The sequence below is a fragment of the Diabrotica virgifera genome, chromosome 6, assembly GCF_917563875.1.
Source record: "Diabrotica virgifera virgifera chromosome 6, PGI_DIABVI_V3a".
NCBI lineage: Eukaryota > Metazoa > Arthropoda > Insecta > Coleoptera > Chrysomelidae > Diabrotica > Diabrotica virgifera.
In genome coordinates this window covers 193,509,506-193,527,949 of record NC_065448.1, presented here as the reverse complement: position 1 = coordinate 193,527,949, position 18,444 = coordinate 193,509,506, and the positions used below count along the sequence as shown (strand labels likewise).

Here is an 18,444-nt window from a genome sequence, read left to right as displayed (position 1 = left end):
TTCTTTTACGATATTTTTAGGATAACTTTGTTGGCAATCATAGGAGTGGATCATATGCACTTGATTCTACAATAACTTATAATAAATAGGTAACTGATAATTGTTACTTTTTTCATAAAAATACAAGTATTTCTAGATAAATCTCCTTTAATTTTATTTTAATAGTCTTGTTACATGGACGTTTAAATAAAGATTTTTTTTATAAATAAAGTATAAATAAAGATTCTTTATTTATACGTCCATGTCTTGTTATCATACCAAAATGTATGAAATATCTTAATTTTTGTTTTTTTGGAATCTTAAAATTATAACTTTCAATGTTGTAAGATACAATTATTACAATATTATAGATTGAAAATAATTTTGTTCTTTTTATCCTCTCTCTAATTTTGTTACATTTAATTTTTCGTTTATCTAGTTTCTAGTAGCATGTTTATCAAGAAATAAAACCTAGTTTATTTGAGATTTTTTATTTTCAATTCAATATTACATATAAGCCAATTTTAGATTTAGGAATAATTGAATAGGATTAATATACAGAGAGAGTCTGTAATTTGGAATAAATTCAATATCTCAAATACTAATTGTTTTTTTGAAAAATGCTCAGACCCGTCGTTTAGTATTTCAAATTGTCCTTTTTAACATACAATAATAATGTATACAGGGTGTCCCAATTTAGGGATATGACGACATCGTTGATTTTCTTAAATGGCAACACTCTTATTTTGATAGCTATTTTGATAGGGTGTGTAAAGTTATACATATCTGCAAAATTTCAAATTTTTATTTCCTACCATTTACAAGATAATAAAAAATAAAGTTATGAAAAACAAGTAATCAAATAATAATTGAAATAATTATTTCAATTAAGCAAATGCTCATAATGTTGCCCTTAATTATTGTCAAATAGTCAATGGGCCACATTATGAGTATTTGCTTAATTGAAATAATTAAATTCAATTATTATTCGATTACTTGTTTTTCATAACTTTGTTATTTTTTATTATCTTGTAATTGGTAGGGAATAAAAATTTGAAATTGTGCAGTTATGTATAACTTTACACACTCTATTAAAATAGCTATCAAAATGACAGTGTTGCCAGAGACTCCCTGTATACATTATTATTGTATTTCAAAAATGACAATTTGAAATACTAATCGACGGGTCTGAACATTTTTCAAAAAAACAATTAGTATTTGAATTATTGAATTTATTCCAAATTACAGACATAACTTTGTTATTTTTTATTATTTTGTAAATGGTAGAGAATAAAAATATGATATTTTGCAGTTATGTATAACTTTACACACCCTATCAAAATAGCTATCAAAATGACAGTGTTGCCATTTAAGAAAATCAACGATGACGTCATATCTCTAAATTGGGACACCCTGTATACATTATTATTGTATGCCAAAAAGGACAATTTGAAATACTAATCGACGGGTCTGAGCATTTTTCAAAAAAACAATTAGTATTTGAGATATTGAATTTATTCCAAATTACAGACTCTCTCGGTATAATAATTACAGGGTGTAACAAAAATACAGGTCATAAATTTAATCGCATATTCTGGGACCAAAAATAGGTCGATTGAACTTAACTTACCTTAGTATAAATATGCACATAAAAAAAGTTACAGACCTTTGAAGTTACAAAATGAAAATCGATTTTGTCCAATATATCGAAAATTTCTAGAGATTTTTTATTGAAAATAGACATGTGGTATTTTTATGGCAGGAGCAACTTACAAAAAAATGATAGTAAAATTTTGACACCTCATAAAAATTTTATGGGGGTTTTGTTCCTTTAAACCCCCCCAAACTTTTGTGTACGTTCCAATTAAATTATTATTGTGGTACCATTAGTTAAACACAATGTTTTTAAAAGTTTTTTGCCTCTCAGTACTTTTTCTAAAAGTCAGTTTTTATTGAGATATTTTGAATATTAGTCAAATCCACCACATATTTGTATATGGTTAAGTACGATTATGGAGACTTGGTAATCGTATGAAAATTTATTTATAATTTACATTTTTAGGTATATTTTGAACCATATTAAAAAGAAGCCAAATCTTGATAATAGGTGTCTTATCAAAAAAATACTAAGAGACAAAAAAGTTTTAGAAACATTGTGTTTAATTAATGGTACCGCAGTAATAGTTTAATTGGAACGTACACAAACATTTGGGGGATGTAAAGGAACAAAACCCCCATACAATGTTTATGTAAACATATTAAAAAAGAAGCCGAAACTTGATAAAAACTGCCTTATCGAAAAAATACTAAGAGGCAAGAAAGTTTTAAAAACAGTGAGTTTAAGTAATGGTAGCACAATAATAATTTAATTGGAACGTACACAAAAGTTTGGGGGGTTTAAGGGAACAAAACCCTCATAAAATTTTTATGGGATGCACAAATTTCACTATAATTTTTCTTTAAGATGTTCCTGTCATAAGAATGATACATGTCCATTTTCAATAAAAAATATCTAATATTTTTCGATGTATTGGAAAAAATAGATTTTCATTTTGTAACTTCAAAGGGCTATAACTTTTTTATGTGCACATTTGTATTAAGGTAAATTAGGTCCAATCGATCTATTTTTGGTCCCAGAATATGTGATTTAATTTATGACCTGTATTTTTGTTACGCCCTGTATAACTAATATTTACGTTTTACAATAAAAGTTACATAAAATATTATTTAAAAATTGAAAAAAAAAGTGTTTAAACAAATTTGATGGTGTATATAACAATTAGTTTATTTAAATAACGCATATTCGTAATGTACGTAAAAAGTACATATAAATTAAAAAAAAAAACAACGAAATAAATAATCGAGGAACAGAGATCTCCTCCCCCTCTCATCGCTATCCCAGGTTTCAACGCCGGTCGATTTTAAGGGCCATATTTTTAAGTTTTGTGGAGGATTTCCTTGAAAGGAAATCGTTTGTATACTTGGTACGTTAAAACTTTGAAGTATTTTCTTTCAAATGCGGCTAATTTTATTTCTTAATTTTTATAAACAAAGCTGCTGCGAATTAAAAATAGAAGGGGGTTAACTTTGTTCCTAATTGTTCTAGGACAATTGTTTTTCTTTCTAAATATGTATAAAAATTCAGTCTTTCTAAATATGGAAAACTAATTTTTCTATGGGTAACGGTTAAACAGTTATTCAAATTGTTTATAAGCAAAAAATCGACGTGCTTTTGCAAAATAATTTGACACTATTTAAAATTATTTTTTGTCATTTTTTTAAAATAAAGTTAATAGCACAAATCTTCTTCTTTCATTAACTGTCCAAAGTATTACTATAACCTCATTATTTTCTCACTTATAGTGTTGCAAAAAAATTAATTTGGGATAAACAAATTAAATAACTTTTAAACGATTTGACCAATTGCTTTGAAATTTAGAATATAATTTAAGCACCAGATGTCTCAACATTCCGTATAATAAGAAAGTTCTAACTTAATTTTTACATAAGTTATGAACATTTATAAAATCTCAATATTTATGACTTATTTTGCAATTTTCTAAGCAACAAATAAGGATAGATATATGCAGCGAACGCCATATTAAAATTTTTTATATGGTTTATCAGTTTCTAACTCTCAAATTTGTTTAAAATGCTTTACTTTTTAGTAATAGACGAAAAAAGCGAAAATTTAGCGTTTTTGATCTTCATTTGTTTATAACTATGTATATCATCAAAATTGGCTGCAGGAAACATATAGGTTATTAATATAGATGTCCATACTACTCAAAAAATTTGGTTTCGGCCTGGAGGGGGATGTGTCACGAAAAAATCTTATTTCTCTGGACTAAATAATTTTTTATTAAAACAATAATGATTCGGTGAACCAATGGAGAATTGGAAATACAAACAATCATATAAAACATAATCAGTGTTTTTTGATTAAACAATAAATATATTTTAATTATAAAAATTATTATTTGTTTTTTCATGGAGTGCTTTGGTGACACGTAGAATTGCGGAATGTCATTGTCTTGTTGCAGTTGCATCTGTTTATGAAACAGTTTTTGTTGCAGGTGTATTTTAAAAAACCTTGTTCTGATTCAACTGAATTTCTTGTAGCTGCAACCAATAACGATATTTCAGAGCTTTAGTTTAGGACTTTCGACTTCATCTTTGCAGCAAGAAATCATAAATGAAATTCAAGATGAAGATAACTTAAGGAAGTTAATAGACAATAATTGCAATGTTAACCTAAGAGAAGGCAGTGATGCTAACAGGTAGATGTGATCTCAGAAACATCATTGGAGTTATTCTTTTGAGAAATGACAAAGGATTTTACGAAGTTGGCACCAAAGTTGGTGTCCTTCAGAATCTATATTCTCGGTTTTATTTTTTCTTACTTAACACATTCACGCATACTACTTCATATTCAGACAGTCATGTCTCTTTGATAGTGTCTGCAGTCTTGTCCAAGAATGTGTTAATAAGCTACGAAATTCAGTTGGATCAGTACAAGCAAGGTCTTGGCAAGTGCAACTGCAACAAAAACTGCTCCACAAACAGATGCAAGTGCAACAAGGCAACGAAACTATGCAATTATAAGTGTCACCAAAGCACTCGAAAGAAAAATAAATATTTATTTTTATTAATTATATTTTATAATATGATGGTTTGTATTATAAATTTTCCATTAGCTTTACGACGAATCATTATCGTTTTAAGAAAAATAATTACCTATATTACATCCAATTACAGAGTATTTTATTTAGTTTATCTACACTGCGGTGCAAAAAAATCGATCCACTAAAAATTTGGTCATTTTTGATGTTTCGAATTTCCTAAACCTGTTGTCCGATTTAAGTGATTTTTTACCACGTTATAGCCTTATTCATTGACAATATCGCTGTAGTAATATTGTTGCTAGACAGTCAAACTGTCATTGTATACCGGGTGTACGAATCAAACTGTGTTTTTTCTCAAAGTTTGCATCATCCTGTGGAATATTCTAGCATTTATAAAATACTGAAATAAAAACCCAACTATAGCCTCAGGTTTACTTAACATTCTGTTTTTAGATTCATTCGCTTATGTTGGATAATAAAAAAATTAGGTACTTTAACAACTAGCTATGTTCGTCATCAGTAAAGGGTGTTTTTAAATAAGTGCAACAAACTTTAAGGGGTAATTTTACATGAAAAAATAATGACAATTTGCTTTATAATTATATGTCCGCAAACGCTTCGTTTCCGAGATACGGGATGTTCAATTTTTTTTTTACAAACTGACGATTTATTTATTGCTTTAAAACCAATTTTAAGATATGCAAATGAAACTTGGTGGGTTTTAAGAAGTAGTTATTGCACATTTTTTAACATACAATTAAAAATTGTATTTTCACCATTGACGTGCGTACAGGTAATATTATCGGCCATAACACCCGTTTGCGCGCCAATGGTGAATATTAAATTCTTAATTGTATGTCAAAAATGTGCAATAACTACGACTTAAAACCCACCAAATTTGATTTGCATATCTCAACTGGTTTTAAAGCAATAAATAAATCGTCAGTTTGTAAAAAAAATTGAACATCCCGTATCTCGGAAACGAAGCGTTTGCGGACATATGATTATACAGCAAATTATCATTCTTTTCTCATGTAAAATTACCCCTTAAAGTTTGTTGCACTTATTTAAAAACACCCTGTACTGATGACGAACATGGCCAGTTGTTAAAGTACCTAACTTTTTTATTATCCAACATAAGCGAATGAATCAAAAGACAAAATGTTAAGAAAACCTGAGGCTATAGTTGGGTTTTAATTTCAGTATTTTATAAATGCTAGAATAATCCACAGGGTGATGCGAACTTTGAGAAAAAAGCACAGTTTGATTCGTACACCCGATATACAATCACAGTTTGACTGTTTAGCAACAATATTATTATAGCGATATTGTCAATGCATAAGGCTATAACGTGGTAAAAAATCGCTTAAATCGGACAACAGGTTTAGGAAATTTGAATCATCAAAAATGACCAAATTTTTAGTGAATCGATTTTATTGCACCGCAGTGTATTTATTTAGGCTTTGTAGGTAGGTATACTATAATGTTTATACTAGACCGTACTAGCTTACCCTGCAGTTTCCGTATTAATATCAGGATAAACTAGTTTGACCTAGGCTAAATTAGTTTATCCTATCGTGTTTAGGACAAACTAGTTTGTCCTGAAATCGGGTTCGGCCGGTAACATTTACACCATTTTCTATAACTATAAACTGCATTTGTTTTAAGAATTTTTTTTCGATAAACTAATATTTTGAGTTTTTTTTGCAAAAAACCGTCTAATAAATGTGTTTCTTTGTTGAAAAATGAACATGAACAAATAACTAAAAAAGTATTGACTTAGTGGAAAAACTTTATAGCAGTGTTTTTCAATCTGTGGGTTACGACTCTCGGGGGGTCGCGAAGTCTTTCTCGGGGGGTCGCCGACTGAAAGAAAAAATTGAGGCTCTTAAAACAGAATTTTGGTGGGAAGGATGTGCTTGTTTGTTTTTCGAAAATTTATCAAATTCTGGTGCTATTTTTGAAAGGCTAATAATCAAATCATTTTATAATTGCAGTCTATTTCTCTTTTTAGTTTTACTGTCTACCATTGAAGAAAATGTCAGTTCACACAAGTATGAAGTGGCGAATCGCACTAATAATTTAAGGACTTCCCTTGCCAGCTCTGGATATTGGTGTTTCCCTTTCATCCAAAGTACGTCGACAATCTGCGAATAAAATTCCATTTTAAGCATGTCATCAGCAGGTAAATCTAGAAGACATTCTTTCATTTTTTTGGTGACATCAGCCAAATCTATTAATTTGTCTACAAAAAGAGTTTAATATCCATCTACACCCATTGTCAGCTTCAGAGTGCAAGTCTGGAAAGTATGTCAAAAGTTGCTCTTGTAAATTGTGCAAGCTCCGAATGATGCAAGGAATGTGAGCCAGTACTGGAAAACTTTGGTCTGTTGCATTATCTTCATCAATCTTTTGAACACTTGGAAAAGAGTAATTTTGTTTGGCAGAGAGGTTGACCACAAACGAAGCTTTGCGTGAGATGCTTTTACTTTATCTTTAGCTGTTAAAATACAGTCAAACCTGCCATATCCGGATCAATGTGGCGACAGACCGATCCGGATATGAAAAAATCCGGATATCAAGACCACTACTTCTTTTACAGTATCTGAAACGTTTTCTCCTTCATACATTCCAGTAATCAACGCCTTCAATAACTTTCGTCAATAGACACGTTTTATTGAATCTATAATACATTATTTCGCCATCTTTTAGTTCTTTTTTTAGTGCGTTGTCCAACAGCAGGATTGCCTTTCTCGGTAGATTTCGGTAGATCCGGACGGCGCAGAACCGTCCGGATATGGGGAGGTCCGGATATGACAGGTCCGGATATGGCAGGTTATACTGTATTTTCTTTTGTTCCTTCAAGGTTCTTGTTCAAATTGTTAAGATGGCTAAAAAGATCTGCCAAAATGCTAATTTCAGGAGCCAATAGGGTCAGAAAAACGATAAGCATAATTTAGATTTTACATTTTGTAAGAACATTTCAGCTCTCAGTTGTGAACTGTTAATGTTCTGAATAGCCGGGTTTGCAAAGGTTTACCTTTGATAGAATTTAGAATTTTTATTAGATCCTTGAGCACGTCATTTAAATCAAAAGATACTACCTTAGAAGCTAGCGCCTGTCGATAAAGAAAACTAGTGTGTCTAAGATATGTTTGGCCTGGTCGTTTTTATTTTGCAATGAGTCCGCTATTTTTGCCAGTCATAGCTTTAGCGCCATCGCTATAAATAGCGATAAACTTTATTCCAATCGATATTGTAGTCGCAAGTGTTTTATAAAAACATATCGTACAAACACTGACTAGTAGTGTTTGTAGGAAGTGCTTTGCAAAATAAAATTTCTTCCACGATACTGTCATATGCTTCAAAGCCCGTAAATACTACAAACTCGGAAATATTAATTTGTAGATCCGTCAAACTGCAGAGCGAAATGTTGGCTGTTCTTTAATTGTTGACCCGCGTGATTAAAAGATAAATGTATCAAAATAGGAAAAAAGTTATTACCTAACGTATGTAGTTTTTAATTAATTTATTTCTTTGGTTTTCTATAACACCAGGGGCAGGCGCGGATCTAGGAATTCATAATAGGGGGGGGGGGCTAGACTTACCTCAAATTATATTTTCCAGATTTAGCCATACGACTCACACTTACTCTAAGGATAAAATACACTATATAATCCCAGATATCTACGGTATCAAAAGGATTGATAAACAATTCACGACTATTAATCTCACTGGTCGTTCTTTACCATAAAGATTAACCTTTCTACCATCAATGGGTAGGTACGCATGGATTATCTAGTAAAATACAAATTTTTATATCTTTATTGTATCGCAAATTTGAAACGTGACTTTTCATGAGATAAGGTTTATACCCAGTGTAATGTATTTGCATTTTAACATATAATTTTTGTTATTCTTTGAATTGAGAAAAATATTTCCGTTGTTTATGGTTCCACCGGTGCCCAAACAAATGCGCCTGCAGATTATTTTTCAGAGAAGGGAGTTTTATTAGATTTTATGGCTTCTTTGAATTCTTTGTAAGCGGTTGTCGTGTAATTTAGTGTTGTACTGATGGCTTAAAGATTAGAGTTAACAGAAAAAAATAATAAATAATAAAAAATACTTATAGACTAAATAAAATAGGGGTCCATAGACCCATTGACCCCCCTGTATCCGCGCCTGACCAGGGGGTCGCCAGAATATTTCAACCTGTAAAGGGGTCGCGAAATCAAAAAGATTGAAAAACACTGCTTTATAGAACAGTATGTAGTTGCTTAGAATTAGTCAATTTATCCATTTCCCGACTTATTTTGAACGTATGGTTTTTCACCCCCCGAGAAGGGATGGCTTGTACCCCCAAGTAAAAGCAACCCTAGGCTAAAGTCCAATAGTGAAGTAGAGAGTAAGAGGAACCTAAATCCAAAATTTCAAGCAAATCCGCCATGACGAGGAAAATTACACTCCATAACGGTCATTTACTGGTCTTTATTCTTTCGTAATTTTGCCACGAGATATATAGTCAAGGAAATGAAGCTGAAAAAATAGCAAAACCTCGCAATTTTTTCGTCCAGCATCGATTTGTACAAAAATTTGGGATTAGGCTCATTACACCCTCTGGTTGTTTTTCTATATTGAGCCGTTGTACGCTTTTGGTTTTTTAAGGCTGAAAACTACCATTAATTGTAAAAAATTATAAAATAACTTTTTAAACTTTAATATTGTCAACATTTGGTTCTTATTAGTTACATAATGATTGTTTTCAGATTCAGATTCAGATTCAGAAAGGTTTATTGCTTTTAACTACAGTAATGCTTAAAGTAACATAATAGCTCACCTAATAAAATAATAAAACATTTTCCCCCATGACCGTTGGTCGTCTGGGGCGTTGGCCAAAATATAAATCAACGTTTTTTTTCTATAACTAACACAAAAATTAACAATTATTAATAACAAATATAACTAATGAGTGTGAAAATAATGATAACTATCATAGTTTACAGTGAAATTCCCTTCCTGGGATAAGCTTACCCAGGCACCAGAATACATAATGAAATTTTATAAAGTATTATGTACTAAAATAAAAATATAAACACAATTAAATTAAATATTAATTAAAATTTAATAAAGCATATAAGGTCACTCATTAATTGAGAAGTATATATTAAATTTTACCTATTAGAATGTCGTGAATACAAGCTCAAAATCGGTTAATAACTGGTGAAGAGGCACAATACATTAAGAAGAAGAATAGAATGTCATGAGTCTAATAGTTATATTCAAACACTAGATTGTATCTATACTTCCATACATCCCTTGTATATCCAACCAGTTCCCTCCAGCCCAATCCTCTCATCAGTTCCAACAATTCTTCCCTATCTAATCTACTTTTTCTGAACCACTTCATTCTGTATTCAAGTAGTATCGGACATCGTCCCATGAAACGCAAAATATCTTCCACCTCCCTCTCATTACACAAAGCACACTTTTTCCTATCATCAGCCCTACCAGGTCTATCATTGAGATACAATACTCCACATCTAATCTTGAATATCCACCTTATATCATTAAAACTCACTTCATCCCTCATATAACCCATGTCAACGCCGAGACCCATTAACTCTCTATAATGATTGCATAAATTTGATCTAGTTGCTCTCTTCAATGCTATTTCCCTTATCCCAACACGAATGGCTCCTATCACCTGTTCCAACTTATCCTCCCAAAAAATTCCTATTTTCCCACTCTGTGTTAAATTCCACTCCTCATCTCTCTCCCAAGTTTCCCAATCTCTTCTCCAACCACAGTTAGCTCTTATCATTTCCTGAAGCAGAAATTTAGGCAAACTTCCTTCCTCATACTCTAACACTCTCTTGACATATTTTTTATGCAACTTCATCGTAAATAGATACACATGCTCAATGTTGGTTTCTAAATCCAACATATAGTTTGGACAGTAACTCGGAATATTCAACATTTTTTTTATGAAAAACCTTCTTACCTCCTCAACTTCCTTAAATTCCGCCAATCCCCAAACTTGAGCACCATAAGTCAGAATAGATCGGACTACCCCTTCATAAATACACACCTTAGATGATAGTGGAAGATTCGCCTTAGCTAAGACCTGTCGCCAAGCCATGTTTATAGCTGCTTTAGCCGCTCGTCGTTTTTCGATAAAATGGGAACTAAAAGATAGACGCGGTGTTAGTTTCACTCCCAAATAGCCATAATTATTAACAACTTCCACCACTTCTCCATTTATTTTCCACTCTTCTTTAATTTTTCCACCACAAAAATTTGGGATTAGGCTCATTACACCCTCTGGTTGTTTTTCTATATTGAGCCGTTGTACGCTTTTGGTTTTTTAAGGCTGAAAACTACCCCTAATTGTAAAAAATTATAAAATAACTTTTAAACTTTAATATTGTCAACATTTGGTTCTCATTAGTTACATAATGATTGTTTTATGCTTTAAGATGTACTATCATAATATTTCAACTTTTAAAACCACCCTTGTTGGAGCTATACATAAAAAATTTAATTATTCTTAAAAAATAATCTCGGCTTGCTTCGATTTACATAAAAATTTGGGACTAGGATCATCTCACCCTGTACTTCATATTTTATATCATGCTTAAGGGCGTTGATAATTTTTAGGGGTGTAAACTACCCCTTATTGTCAAAAATTATATAAAAACATTGTAAACTTTAATATGGGTAAAATTTGGTTTTGATTGGTTAAATAATGATTGTTTTATACTTTAGGATATAATATTATAATATTTCAACCCTTAAAAACCACCCTTAATAACATTACAGTTTTTATAAGCAGATATTTTAATAGATCTCTACAGAAAAAAATAGAATTAAAGAATTACAAAAACATTTATTTACACAAAAATACGAATTTACAAATATGTAAAAATACAAATACAAATAGTTTTTTAGTCATCTTCCAGTATGCGAACCGGTTCTGTGGTATAAATTATCCAAAGCGAACTATCCGAATTTTTCGAAAAAAAAAAATTCGTTTTATAAACATAGCTCCTTCACTTTTATTTTGGCGATAAAAAGTTTTCTCAAAAGTGACTTTGTAGGATTTTTGAAGAGTTATAAGACTGTGTAAACTAAATTCCGTAAGATCCGTTAGTTTTTAATTAGGGTGGGTTTAAAGGGCTCGAATAAGGGGGTGCTTGCTCGTAAATAGAGGTTTTAAACAACTATATCTCGCTAACTGTTCACTATAATGAAAATCATGAAAATCTATGTACAGAGGAATTTTAGTTATTAAAAAAGCTACAATTTAGTAATCCATAATTTTTTTTGTATCTCCAGTATTCTCGGAGATATTTTGAAGTAATAGGTGAAAAATGGGAAATTCTAAAAAATAAATTTTTCTTTAAACTCCAATTTTTCTAAAATTAGGCCATTTAAATAGGTTAAACTTCTCGGGTGTATTGATAACAGAAATATAAAAGGAATTGCAGAAAGGTGAAGACCAATTTTTAATTAGGAGGGTAGTTAGGGGTTTGTTTCCCTGATTTTTTCATAGAGAAAAGCAGGTACCGACTTTTTTTTATCATAAATCCCTTAATTTTCAGTCTAGAAACTTTTTATTATTATTTTTTAAAGGCCTAACTGCATACTTGAAAAAATATTATTTATGTTTTCCTCGAAAAATGATTAGTTTTTCCGTTATATTACTTTGAATATTTCAAATTATGCATTTGACGAAAAAAGCTAACTTTAACATGCCATATCTCGGTTTGTCTTGGTTTTAAAGATGTTACAGAAAAAGAATTTGGTTTGTGTTACTAAAAGATACAATTTTGATATTTACAGTTTTTTTTGATTAAATGCATATTTTTCGAGGTATTCTCAAAAAAAAAACTCTCTAAAAAATGGATTTTTTCATCGAAAAACTGTTACTTTCAAGCGCGAATAACTCGAAAAATGTTAGTTTTACGAAGAAAATGTAAAAAACATTTTTTTCTTAGTATTACTTTTTACATAGATTAACAAGGTTAAAATGTAATAAAAAATTCCCGCCCACGAGATGGGGTGGCAACCACACCCAAGGTTTTAGCGTACAGCGACATGATATAGAAAATGATCCTTGGACTATTTCCTACCTTCTGTGAAAATTTCAAGTAGATCCATGCTGGACGAAAAAATTGCGAGCCAAATTGCTTCATTCCCTCGACTAATAGAAAAATACTGAAATAAACTCGAAAAATTGCAAGTTTTTGTGTAGACTGATAAGTCACACCATTAAACATTGTAGTAGAATATTTAATTAAATACCTGCAAATCTTCTTCTGTTATAATCTTCTATATGGGTAAAATCTTTAGCTAATACATCGGGCGCTACAATTGGGTTATAGGGATTCCCAGAATGAACTGCAGCATGAGCAAGGTATAAGAAAAGAGGTTTGGATGAATTGTGATTTTTGATAATACGTACAGCTTCCTCCGTAAATACGTCAGTGGAATATTTGCCATGTAGGTCATACGCTATTGATAAGTTTCTTCGCATGTCTAATCCCCATCCTGGATTTTCAGATGCTGTATGATCGTTGTAGTCTTGATGACCAGTCCAAAATCCTACAAATAATAATTAATTGTCTCATTCAGAAATTAATAATTACACATGTGAGAGTCTGTAGTTACCATCTTCCAAATTACCTTAATTATCATTAATGTAATTTATCTTCGAAAATATCCTTTAACAGTTCTATTTCTGTTTATAATTTAGTAGGTACATTTTTACTATAGTCCAGAGAAATAGGATTTTTCTCGTTACACATCCCCCTCCAGGCGGAATCCAAATTTTTTGAGTAGTATGGACATCTATATTAATAACCTATATGTTTACTGCAGTCGATTTTGAGGATATACATAGTTATAAACAAATTAAGATCAAAAAACGGTAAATTTTCGTTTTTTCGTCTATTACTAAAAAGTAAAGCACTTTAAACAAATTTGAGAATCAGAAACTCATAAATCATAGAAAAAGCTTCAATATGGCGTTCGCTGAATATGTCTATCCTTATTTGTTGCTTAGAAAATTGCAAAATAAGTCACAAATTTTATTTAATTTGTTTATCCCAAATTCATTTTTTTGCAACACTATAAGTCAGAAAATTATGAGGTTACAATATCACTTCGGACAGTTTATGAAAGAAAAACATTTATACTATTAACTTAATTAAAAAAAATGACAAAAAGTAATTTTAAACAGTGTAAAATTATTTTGCAAAAACATGTAGATTTTTTGCTTACTTATAAACAATTAGAATAACTTTTTAACCTAGAAAAATTATTTTTTTATATTTAGAAAGACTGAATTTTTATACACATTTAGAAAGAAAAAAAAATTTCCTAGGACAATTAGGAATGAAGTTTCTCTTTTTAATTCACATGTTTTTGCAAAATAACTTTGCAATATTTAGAATTATTTTTTGTCATTCTTTTAAATTAAATTAATAGTGTAAATCTTCTTTTTTCATAAACTAGCCAAAGTATTATTGTAACTTTATCATTTGCTGACTTATAGTGTTGCAAAAAAAATTAATTTGGGATAAACAAATTAAATAACTTTTAAACTACTTGACCAATTGCTTTAAAATTTAGGGTATGGTTTAAGCACGAGAAGTCTCAGCATTCCGCGTAATAAGAAGGTTGTGAGTTAATTTTTACGTAAGTTATGAATATTTATAAAATATCAAAATTTATGATTTATTTTGCAATTTTCTAAGCAACCAATAAGGACAGACATATTCAGCGAACGCCATATTGAAGTTTTTTTATACGATTTATGAGTTTCTTACTCTCAAATTTGTTTCAAATGCTTAACTCTTTGGTAATAGACGAAAAAAGCGAAAATTTACGGTTTGATCTTCATTTATTTATAACTATGTATATCATCAAAATCGGCTGCTGGAAACATATGTATAGGTTATTAATATAGATGCCCATACTACTCAAAAAATTTGGTTTCGACCTGGAGGGGTTGTGTCACCAACAGGATATTTTTTCCCTTATTTCTCTGAACTATTACGAAATTTCTTTTCTAACACCCTTTAAAACAAAGGGTAGCTATTCCATTCAATACGGTATGCGGCAAAATAAACAGTACTGAAATGAAAATTGAAATGTTCATGATTATTTTTGTATAGTTATTATACTCTTTGTAGCAATACAAACGTTATTCACGACGACCTGTGGTATAAAAAAACCTTTTAATTCCAGTCCATAAATCCAGAATGTCAGATGGTGAATCGTTGTGCCCCTTCAGAATTCCCCATATGTACGCATCAGGTGGTGTTAAGTCTGGTGAGTGGCGATTTCCCCAAATCTTCGCGCAATATTCGAAGAGACTAGCTGGCCGTGTGATTGGTTGCCCCGTCTTGCTGAAACCATTGTTGATTTTAAGCTTGGATCGTTTTCGGGACACTTCCCTTAATGGGCGCATCAGGAGGCGTTACTTCTGGTGAGTGGCAATCTCTCCAAATCATCGCGTAATATTCGAAGAGACTAGCTGGCCGTGCGATTGGTTGCCCCGTCTTGCTGAAACCATTGTTGATTTTAAGCTTGGATCGTTTTCGGGACATTTTCCGTATAAGCGAAAAAAGCACTCCACGATAAATTTTTTTTCTGCGAAACTAAAAACCATCCTGAAGCATCTGACATTAACACGACATTCACATACGTTATAACAACGTTCGGAAACCACTCAGTACGTCTCGGTGCATGACACATACACATTTGAGGCATACGCATTTCAGTACTGTTCTTTTTAACCGCATCAACCTCTAGGGTTATTAGCGGGGTGGTTTATTTTATTTTAGAAATAGTTTTATACATGACATATTTACATAGCAATTGAAAAATACATGTGAAATCTTACAGTTTGTTATAAAAGTTTACAATTTTTGAGATAGTTTATTGTTTCACTAATGTCTTCTGTTAAAGTTTCTTTCAGGTTGGGATGTATTTTCGCTATAGATGTTGCTGTTAAATACACTGGACAGTCTATCATTATGCTGTACTGAAGTTGGTCTTTGGCAGTTGTGGCACATCGGCTGAGGATCCTTGGAAATGATGTATCCATGTGTGAGTTTTGTATGACCTAGCCGCAACCTGTTGAGGACTACTTGGTCATGTCTTTGAGCTGGGAGTGGTAGTAAAGCAGAAGTAACATCTGGTTTGATAATTTTTAGTTTTGCTTCTGTTTGGCTCCATCTTTCCTGCCAGGTTTTGCGAAGGAGGATTTTTATTAATGTTTTTTGGTCTAAAAATGTTATGTTTTCCATCATAGAAATTGCTGTTATTGCGGTTATTGCGAAGTAAAAAAACCGGTTTTAGGTTTAAACCGGTAGGTTTGCCCATCCCTAATCAGGGGGATAAAAGTTAGCTCAAATGAAATGGATATAATCCCGAGTTCAACAATGTACCATAATGTGGGTATATATATAAATAAATATGGTAAATTTTCAATTTTAGAGCACATTTGAAGAGTACAGGGGGAAAATAAGGAATGTCACATTTTATACATATTGAGATCATCATCATCATCTAGCCTTCTGCATCCAAAGTTGAACATAGGCCTCCCCTAATTTCTTCCAGTTTTGTCGATCTTGGGCTTCCTGTAACCAATTCCCAGCAATCCTTTTGACGTCGTCTGTCCATCGTGTAGGTGGTCTACCTCTACTTCTTATGTCTTCTCTTGGTCTCCACACCGTAATTTTTTTGTCCACCTCCCGTCCTTCATTCTGGCTACATGGCCCGTCCAATTCCACTTCAGCTATGCTACTCGGTCTATAAGATCTGTGACGCCTGTCCTTCTTCTGATTTCCTTGTTTCCTATTGATTCGTATCGATTTCATATTGAGATAAACATCAATAAAGGTTTAATTCTTATGATACCTAAAAAATACTTAGGAAATTCTTAGCAGAATTCCAGCAATTCTTATTCTATAATCTTAATATAATATTAATCTATATTAACTTATTAATTTATTAATGCACAAAAAAACTGCTGACATTCCTTATTTTTGTTCAGTGGCGTGCGGACAATCCTGGTCCTTCGTCTGGATATAAATTCTTAGAAAATTTATATAGACTGCTCTTTCTGGTTATTGTCCTGAATTGCTAGGCTAATCGATAGTACTCAGTTTTTGCTACCACATGGGGAGAAAAGCCAAAACCAAAGAAAATATGATTTTCTTTGGTTTTGCTTCTTACACAATTAGAAATATTCACTTATCCATATTCTTTGGTTTTGATTTGAAAATTTTAGCAATTACCGTTTAAAACTGACAGTTAAATTTAAATCTAAAAATCTATTTTTGTCTCTCCTAAAAAATGATATTTTTTGACTTGTGACACTGTTCTTCCGGATGAGCGATATAGTTTTTTCAAATTCAAAAGAAAAGTAAGTTGGTCTTAGGATTTTAAATAAGTTGTTTTTTGACAATAGTAGATAACACTAGACCAGAGATTCCCAAACTATTTTTTCTCGTAGACCACTTTAAAAAATATACTGGTTTCGGTGGACCCCTGCTGCTACATTTTTACCATACTTGTAATGAAAAATATGGGGGGGGGGGGTAAAAAATGACATTGAAGGTGTTTTTCGTCTTCTTTTCTTTTCTCAAAATACTATTTTATGCGATTTTACAGTGATTTGGAATCTACTTAAACAAATTTGCATTTTTTATCGTAAATTATCAATTGAAAAAATAATTTAAATAATTTAATAGAAGGGTTGTCCAAAATGTGATTATTAGGCATTATAACAAGTTTTTTGTTTTATAACAAGTTGATCAAACTTTACCATAGAAAACGTTAAAATACTGTTTTTCCATTTTCCTCCATTCCCAAAATACATGTACTTTTATTTGGCTGAAAATTTGCCCACAGATAGCCAAAACAGAGGACTTTAATGGTTAAAAGAATTTGTATAGTTTTACAATACAAGAAAAGTTACATGCAATAAAGAGTCAAAATTATATAGTACAGTCGGGTTAGCATGTAGTAGTGTAAATTTAAGATCGGGAATAAAGGACAACCGTTTTTGCTCAATATCTCCGCCATATTTAACTTTTCGACAACAATTGTAAGGACTGAAGTTGTGAAAAATATAATTTCGTATAATTTATTCTATTGTAAATTTTTTTGTGCCGTCGATATGGGGGAAAGAGTGACAGTTATAGCATAATTATTGAATTATCTCGTTTATTATTAGTTTTATAACAAATATGTGCCTATACAAAAATGGAGAAAATTAAATTTTATACAATTTTGGTCTGTTTCATGTTTTTGTTAAAATCAATATTTCAGGTTGTACGTATGCGTTAAAGGCACGAGCATAAGCCCTGATTGATTTGATAGCAGTGGTTTTTATTCAATATCTCCGCAATTCCCAACTTTTCTACAAAATTGGTAGGAACTGAAATTGATCCAAATAAATTGTGTTTAAAATAATTATTATAATTTTCTTAACCATTTTTTTCGTATGGTCGATATTTTCCGAATTAATTGTACTTACAGTAGACGCCTATATTTTTGATTCTGATATTATTCCACGTATTTTTTTTGTATTGTAAAACGATACAAATTCTCTTAACCACTTAAAGTCCTGTGTTTTGGCTATCTGTGGGCAAATTTTCAGTCAAATCGAAAGACACGTGTTTTGGGAATGGAGGAATATGTGAAAAACGGTATTTTAACGTTTTCGACACTAAAATTTGACAAGAAACTTGTTTTTAATCAAAATAACTTGTTATGATGCATTATAATAACATTTTTGAGTCACTACTATTAAAATATTATTTTT

General features: G+C 31.2%; 1 protein-coding gene across 2 annotated transcripts in view; it reads right to left on the bottom strand.

Moving 5' to 3' along the window:
• Positions 1-18,444, bottom strand: part of LOC114332397 (arylsulfatase J) — a 99,088-nt gene that overhangs the window by 20,007 nt on the left and 60,637 nt on the right. For both annotated transcript variants that reach the window (XM_050653597.1, XM_050653598.1), the window contains exon 4: positions 12,909-13,208. In XM_050653597.1, coding sequence (XP_050509554.1) covers positions 12,909-13,208 — 300 coding nt within the window. The remainder of the gene's footprint in view (positions 1-12,908; positions 13,209-18,444) is intronic.